General features: G+C 41.9%; 1 protein-coding gene across 1 annotated transcript in view; it reads right to left on the bottom strand.

Moving 5' to 3' along the window:
* The window catches only part of LOC115052533 (T-box transcription factor TBX4-like), a 46,784-nt gene extending 41,104 nt beyond the window's left edge, over positions 1-5,680 (bottom strand). Inside the window, exons 1-3 of the mRNA XM_029516686.1 lie at positions 5,414-5,680; positions 2,305-2,450; positions 2,026-2,120 (exon numbers count right to left, since the gene is read on the bottom strand). Coding sequence (XP_029372546.1) covers positions 2,026-2,120; positions 2,305-2,448 — 239 coding nt within the window. The 5' untranslated portion in view covers positions 2,449-2,450; positions 5,414-5,680. The remainder of the gene's footprint in view (positions 1-2,025; positions 2,121-2,304; positions 2,451-5,413) is intronic.
* Between the last annotated feature and the right edge of the window lie 2,950 nt (positions 5,681-8,630).

Below are 8,630 nucleotides of genomic sequence, written 5' to 3'. Positions count from 1 at the left end.
GTGCTATTTGCGAATCTGTTCATATTTGTAACGTATTTTTAACAGCTACCTTCAGACTGCTGCGCTGTCTTCTGGTAAACATTGTCACTGTGGGCTCTTAGTTGTGCTAGTGTTACCACTCAGTACTCAGCAGAATTCAACTTTCACAACTCACTGAATTTTTCTTCTTGTTTTAAAATGTTAATGACTTTTTTCTTAGCCTTGTCTTCCAACTTTAAAATTTGTATACGTTAAATAAACAGTTAGGTATTTCGGTTTGGCTTCTGGTTGATGATTATTCATCTCCGAACACAAGACTAAACAGATGTGACTGAATTAGTAAAAAAAGGTTGTTTATAATAATTCGAGTGCTGGAGGTAAAGTCTGGTTTACATCATTTATTGTTGTTGTTCTTGTGTATTGTTCTGTCTGATCAGTGATATTTCACTCATTATTGGACAGTGAATCAGGTTTGACTGAAGAAGGTCGTGAACACTTTGCTTACAGCTGGCTCTTTGCTGTTACAGATGAACATTTCCAAATATCTGCCGGCATGATAACAAGTTGAGCGACTCCACATGCACTATTTATAATACATGTGAATAATGCAGGCTGGTTTGATATGGTTACAGCGAGCTGGTGTTTGGAGCTGAAGGAGGAGGCTGGTGTCGGTGACCTGAGGCGGCGGCTCCTTCAGACTGACTGGAGGTGAAGGCCGACAGGTTCCCAGCACAGCTGCTCAGCTCCGCCGCTCAGCCCTTCAAAGGGCTTTAAGGGATTGAGAGCCCACTTTATCAGCCGGACAAGGGAAAGCCCATCTCTCACAGTTATGCAGCATTAAAGAAAAAATGTGGTGACCTTTTACATTTTTTTACTGGAAAAAAAAATCATGGCATTGGGAATGAGAGGCGGAGGTCGGTTTGAGAGTGTACTCGTTCTCTGGTTAATGTCCAGAGGCCTCGCTATCTAATCCTCAGGTCACATTAAATCCAACGAGCCCAGCAGTCATTTGTGTTTTCAATTATGCTGCAGGAACGTTGTGTCTCCCCCGGAAAGCTTTAGCTGTCTGCACACAGAGATGCTGCTCATTTGGATAAATGAAGTGGTTTCATCTTTTCACTGTAAATTTCTTTGGATACATGGCGTGCCACAGTTGTCCAAGTTTCATGTTGGTGGAAATTCATCTGAGCTGTTTCCTCAGAGGACAAACTGACAACATCAATATTTGTCATCAATGAACTTTATTATTAGCGTTAATGAAAGCAACTTTGAACTCAGTCCAAAATGCTTCTGGGCTTCTGAGGAGAAACGACGGACAAATACTGGGGCTTTACTACTTTATAGTTTCACTACATCACATGATTCTGAATTTGGTTACAAACATTTTCATAGATTAATGCCAGTTTTTAAAAGTTGTGAATAAATATGACGTAGGGATGGGTCAGCATGTATAAATCTTCAAATAGTCATTAAAAAAAAAAAAGGAACTAAAAATATTTTATAAAGCTTTCACAATAACACAATAATAAAATGTTATTTCCCCCATTTTTTTCTAAATGTAAAAATGGGTTATATTATTAATGTTATAGTTAATATTATAATCCAGCATCCTACAGTATTGTGTTATTACCAGATGCTGCTGAAACACTGAAACATGTCCTGACTTTTCTATTAGACCTCAGAAGTGGCTCTCAAATTCGACAAATTCCTAATAATCTTCTCTGAGGCAGAGAAATGATCCTTTTCTGTCTGTTTTATGAGGACGAGAGGTGGCGCCCTTCATCGTGACCTGCCTTTAACACTTTGTTGATAATTCAACAAACTTTTTTAGTTTTTATTTTTAAGGAATTTTTACGGCTTGAAGCTGAAAAGCTGTCTTATTCTCCCATCACAGGTTATTATGATAATTATTTATGATATTGGGCTGAAAAGGTCCGGTGTGTTTCCATGGAGACATGTACGTGTGTAGGACATGGCTTTTCAGAAACACTGTCTTGTGATCTCTAACATCTGGATGGTTGTGTCTCTGACAGATGTTTCACTCACCTGCCTGCTTTGGTAATGATCATCTCTGTTCCTGCTTCGTGGAACTTCTTCCACAGCTCCCGCTCATGAAGGACGACCTTAATGTTCTCGATGTTCTGTGGAGGAGAACGGCCAACGCCATCAGATTCAACGCCAACCACAGTATTCCAGGTGTCAATAAAACCATGAAGTCATGTACAACATCTACATCGAAAAATACTCAGGAGTCACAAATGAAACCGTCAGCTCACAGTAAGAGCTGACAAATTAGAGTTTGAACAGGTTTCTGTGTGCTCGTACCTGGTCAGGCTCACTGGAGCTGGGAATGGCGGAAGCTGCGGGCAGGCCCATCCGTGGCCGGTCTGGAAGCAGATCTGTCTCCACGCCGGCCTGGACCCGACTCATACATTCATCTGTCACAGCTGAAGCCTTCTCCTGCAGCATCTCTGTAGGATTACACAAATACTCAGCTGTCAGACGTGTCAGCAGACACAGGACACCGAGACACTGGGCCGAGAGCTGAACACTGTGATATCAAACCTGCAGGCAGCCAGCGTTGGTGAGTTCACTACCTCAGACATACAGTTTATATACACGAAGGCGTATAAAGAGCTGTGTGTTGTCTGCTGATGAGGCTTTTTAGGAAATTTTAATTGTCCTGAAAATTAAACAATATTGTAATTCTAATAAATTAGTTAAATTCTCAGAAACATGTTAAAATTGATCTAATTTCCTGAATGAGTTAATATTTTTCATAACTATGAATTGACACCACGTGATTTCAAATACTTCTAAATGTAATGTAATAACAAACACTTAATAAACTTGGTTAGTTTTATACACCAATGATTCAACTACAGGCTTCAGACACAGACATCAATTAATTCAAATCTAATTAAAATCAGTTCACGTGTTTTTAATGTAAATAATGAAATATTTACATTTATTTAAATGTAGTGTCTAAAAGGTCCTGTACTGTTGGTGTAAAGTTTACCTAAATATCCATCTATAATATTTCTTATTCCTCTTTGGCTGCTGGGTAGATGTTTGAGTAGGAGTTCAGATGTTTTGGGTTCAAACTGTCGTCCCAGAAGCTGAAACTGCCGCGAAATTGCTCAAACGTGTAAAATCAATGAACCCACATGATGCAGGTCACGATCACACGAGTTTCAGTGAGACTTTAACTGGAATCCTAACCTGCTTCCTTCCTGTAATACGGACAAAAAAAAATTGTTTGCTATTAAAATATTTTAAAAAATCACTCATTGTATTTAAGATATATTATCAGTATAAACAAATATATAAATCTATAAATAAATAAAATTAATCGTAAATAAATCAGGCTCAGTATTTTCAGGGGATTAAAGACAATTCAGTTGGGCCTATTTGTTTTATTTTATTATGTCAATTTAAAATATCTGCATCTAAACACACCAATGAGCCCCTAACATAAACCATTACCTTTGTTTCATCCCACGATGCAATGGGGCAAACATTGCACTGATCAGGGTAACGTTCTATTAAATTCCTCTCCTTAAAAAAAAATAAAAATAAAAAAATCACCAACTGATTGAAGAACTGATTGAACTTCTCAGTTTGATTTAATAATTAAATAATGACACCAGATCAGTGAGCTGAAACCAAAACTGTTCCAAATGAATTGGATTTGATTTTTAAAAATGAGCAACGCCAAAAGAGAAAAGATAAATGAACTCTTCTTATGTTGTTGGACCTGCCCCCCCCCCTCCACCACACACCGTTTCGTAAAGCAGCGTCTCCGTCTGCTGTTCTGCTTCCAAGCTCTGGTGCTGTTGGCCGCAGATTAGCTGAACTATTTCAGCTTCAACTGATTTATTCCATTTAAAAATGTCCATTGTTGCCTGAGTTAAAAAGCCCTGCAGCTCCTCAAACTGACGTGTTTCATATTCTGACTCTAATTTGTCTCTCAGCTACTGTTTTTCAGGCTGGCTGTAAGATCTCATCACTCTCCTAAACTTTTATAGAGCTTTCCATTATCTTAACAGTCGATCTCTCTGGAGCACTGTGGAGGAACAACCTGAGGCCTGTCAGGGGAAAACCTGCTGCTCCTGAAGCCTCGGTGAGCTCCTCAGGACGGAGGACGCCCCTGAACGCAGAGCGCCGCTCTCAGCCGTGACTGTGGCCCGTCGGCTGCAGTGTAAACTGAAGGAGACGTGTGTGTGAAAGCTTGTAAAGATAAAGCCTGACGGACTGAACCTGGGCCTTTCACTGACGCCCTGACGCCGGCCAACACTACAGAAGGTAAATAAATACAAACAAGACCTTGGCATCGGTGTCAGAGTTGACCTGGTTCTGTTTAGATGAGTCAAGTCCTGCAGAGTCTGATGTTTGCACCGTTACAGATGTTTGCTTTAAATGAACCTGCCTGTAAAACATTACAGCGCACTAAAAGAAGAAGAAGAAGTGTTGCATGTGCAGCAGTTGATAATGTTCCTCCACATCTGGAAAAACATGGATTAGAGAATCAGCCCTGGTGTGCATGTTTCTCTACAAATTTAATGTCCAGCTTCTTATTTTCCATGTTGTTGGTCCAGATCACGTGACGTGGCTGCCATCTAACTGTGCTGGTCACATTAAGGGAGCGCTCTGAGGAGCCTGCAGGAAGGTGGTGAGACAGCTACAGGTCGCACCTTTCAATCTGCCGCCATTTTATGTCTGCTTCAATAGTGACACAAACAACCAGAAACTTTACTGGATAAATAAGGAAATAAAACCAGTAAACAAGAACAATCTGCAAAGTCTCCAACTCCATAGCATTTAAATCACCTCTGAACAAACAGCCTGAAACAGAAACCTCCAGGTCCAAAGAAATCAGCACAAGAAGGCTGCAGATTTAACCCAACACAAATGACTTTGTTCACCGAATAACATCAAGTCTCCAGAAACATTATATAAATATTAGGACTCAGCAACTGCTCCCGGGCTCTGGGATAATTTAGAAAAGAATACAAAAAATTATATTTTCAAATTTAAAATGCTTGTATTTTTATTTCAAAATTGGTTCCTTATAAAACTGTGCAGAGCAATAAATGTAGCAGCTGCCTGTTATTTTAATAATTTAAGAACAAAGTGAGATGTTTAAAAATGTTTAAAAAAGTGACTGTAAATTTGTGAAAGAATAAAGATGCGAATAGATTTGACCCATATATTATTTTTTTAACTTCGACTTTTTTGATATTTTCATGAGTACATAATAAAATGTATCAGTGTGTGTAGAAGATGGAGACAGTTACACCTCCACATGTCACAATAAAAGCCTCCAGGTTAAGGACCCCGCTTCCTGTCCTGACGCCGCACGCGCTGTTTACAAACACCAATGATCAGATAATCAATAATCGGTGATCAGCTGATCAACTGGACTGGACTTTACCTCCGGCGGTCACCGATCAGCTGCTGAAATCCATCTCGAGCTCGGCGGCTCTGTCTCGGGCTCGTGAGCGGCGGATGTTCCGGTTCTACCTGCACGTGTCTCTGAGAGAACCGGAGCGGGAGTCTGGAGGCAGCGGGAGCCCGCGAGGAAGTGTCGGTGCGTCGGTCCGTTCGGTCGGTGCCTTCAGCTGCAGCACCGAGCTGCGTCTGCGCCTGTGCAGAACTGGTTCTGAGGGGAGGGGGACTCAGGGGGGTTCTCTGAAACACACACACAGCTGATGTGTGAAGCAGCGGGAGGATGATCCGTCCCCCGGCTCCTCACCGGGGCGGCCCCAGAGCTGCGGCTCCACGGCGGGTCGTGCTGCAGCTTCGGGCCCTCACAGACCCGGCAGGCACCTGAACGCATCATGACACTTCCAGCAGTACAGCCGTAAACACATCATCATGATCAATAACCAATAATCACCTGTATCTGATAGACCGCTCAGTGAAACAAAGAAGCTTTGTTATAGTTACATTAATAATAAATTATTGATTTTAGATTTTGTGGCTGCTTCACGTTTGATGATTGGTCACCTTAAAAAAAAAACACGCTATGACGTCACTTATCCCGAGAATCAGACCAACTTTTTTTTTTTTTTTTTGATAAAGTTTGATTCGGTCTCACCCAGGCCGGACCAGGATCTGGATCCGGGTCTTTTTGATGGACCTTCGGTCGCTTTATATCTGACAGTTTACAGTTACGTCATAATAATTATTCTAAATTATTAATGGTTCTTTGTTTTGTCCGAACTCAGCGTCCTTCTCTTCAGTTGATCTGGATCCGTTTTTAACACAATCCTGGTTCTCGGGGCCTGTCGGGGCCTGTCGGGGTCCAGCGGATCCGGAACTGGAAACACTGATATTATTTATTGTAATGGTAAAATCCACAATGTGTGTGTGTGTACAGAAACGACACACACTCGGACGCAGTCTCAGCTGAAACACGCTCAGTTGTGGTTTTGCGGTAAATGAAGCGTGAATCTGCGGAGAATAAATCAGCTAACAGCGAGTTTCAGGTCTGCTGGTGACAAGGCCGCCGTTTGTCACCGAGTGTGTGTCTGTGTGTGTCTGTGTGTGTCCGGTCTGCTTCACTGTTCACTTCGTTGTTTAAATCAACACACAGCAGATCTTAGTTGACGCCCTGATTCCGTCAGAACCAATTAGACAATGAGACCAATTAGCTGAAACATAATTAATCCTGGACTGTTTAGAGCCTTCTGCTCCAGAGTCACTCACATGTAGCAGCTGTGATGGGGGGCTGCAAATAAACATTTGTATCAGCAAAGAGTTTTATGTTTAGAACCTAAATGAATTTTCCTCTTTGACCTGGCTCCACAGAAAAACGAGCTGTTTGGATTCAAACCTGAAGGAAGCAGCGATTTGGCCCTGAGCCTCTTACCTCCTGACCTCTGAGCTCCGTCCTCACCGTGGAACCTCTCTGAGCTTCTGCTGCAATAAAAAAACTTAGGCCTTTTTTATATGTAGCTGCAGAAATTGAGCAGAAGTTGTGAAGGGGAATCGAACGTCCACACACTCCCCCCGTCACGTGGTGGTGGCAGGAGGAGGCTTCAGCTGCAGCAGCCTGACACCAAGCTGATTCTCCATTCAGTCAGCGGACGCAGACGGACTGTGTTCTTTTAAATGAACAGATTATTATGATTAGATATTAGACTGTATTTATGTGTGAATGAACACACCTGCAGTGTCAGTTAGAAACCATAAACCTACAACACGTCACTAAAGTTGATTTCTAATATTTGCTGCTGGAGCTCAGGAGGTTCAGGTTCAGGGAGACTCTGCTTTAGTTTTATATGAAAAACACTTAACTTTTCTATGGAGTCTGGAGATTCAATTCTAAAAACAGTTTTGATAATAATATTTGTTTGCAGTGAATTAATAAGTTCTGTAAAAACAGGCCTGTTTGTTTTTACCTGTTGAAAATTGGATATTTTACGACCAATATAATTTTAAAGTTTTAAAATTTCTTTTTTAATCTTAAATTTTGTGTTAAATCCAAACCTAATTTCAGCAGCATGTTAGTGACTGAATATTGAATCTGGACTTTTTCTTTGGATTGAATTAATGTGATTTTTATAAACGTTTATGAAGTGGCAGGTTCATCTGTTTTTATTCGTAAAGTGCTCGGACTCTTTGTCATCGTTTGGATTTCGTCTTCCTCGGTGATAACATGATGAAGAGCTGCTTCGTCTTCGAAGCATTTGGAGTGAAGCTGTTGGTGTCGACGGTGGGGTTTGGGGGGGTCTGGCCTCTTCTCTTCCTGTCAGAATATTTTCTGCTGTAATTTGCAGGAATGGTGGGGGGGTCAGGGAGGGATGGGGCTGTGGGGGGTTTGGCTAATGGACAGCACCACATTTCTTTCTCTCAGTGTCTGTGTCTCTCCTTATTTCCTCTGCAGTCAAAATGGCGTCAGCTGAAGCTCCTCTCTTATTAGCTGAATACAGTGTCAGCCCCCCCATGACCCCCAAGACCCCCCCCACCCTTCCCTCTATCGCCACATGGCTTCATTCTAATCAGTGATTGGAAAGTTTTGGTTGTCTTGGCCCACGTGGTGCTCTCAGTGGTTGGTATGTCACAGATAAGGTGGTGATTCGTGTGTCCCCCCTTCAGGGCCCCTTAGGTCTGGAGAGCCCCTCAGACCTGGGGGGGGGGGCACAGCACAGACTCATATCAGGTCTGGTCTGACTGAACTCATTGATGGTTCCTCAGTTTGCGTGTCCTGTTGTTCACCCTCAGCTGTGTGTTGTGTTACGAGTGTGCGTCCAGACGAAGGCGGCGTCATCAGGGTGACCACAGTGACGGTCAGCACATTCACCGTCATCATCAGGTGATATTATCTGTTTTTACAGCTACAGTCACTATACTGCAGATGAGTGATCCTTTTGTTCCTTTCACCGGCTGATTTTTGATCACATTGATCGTCACAGTATTTCACTATGTTCAGTTTGACCTTCAGTTAACTGACACATCAAACTTAAAAAACTTTTAACTTGACAAATAAAAAGCAAATAGAAAACACAAATATAAAATGCGTTTATTTGATGCAAACTCACAGATTGTGCTTCACCTTGTGCAGTTTGTTCCATATATGTAATAAGTGTAGTGTCTGTAAAGGAAGTACCCTGAGACATCCAACACTGTGCTTTGGCACAATTATC

Source organism: Echeneis naucrates, chromosome 13 (genome assembly GCF_900963305.1).
Source record: "Echeneis naucrates chromosome 13, fEcheNa1.1, whole genome shotgun sequence".
NCBI classification, from domain to species: domain Eukaryota; kingdom Metazoa; phylum Chordata; class Actinopteri; order Carangiformes; family Echeneidae; genus Echeneis; species Echeneis naucrates.
Note: the sequence above shows the minus strand (reverse complement) of the source record. Positions and strands in the feature narration are given on the sequence as shown.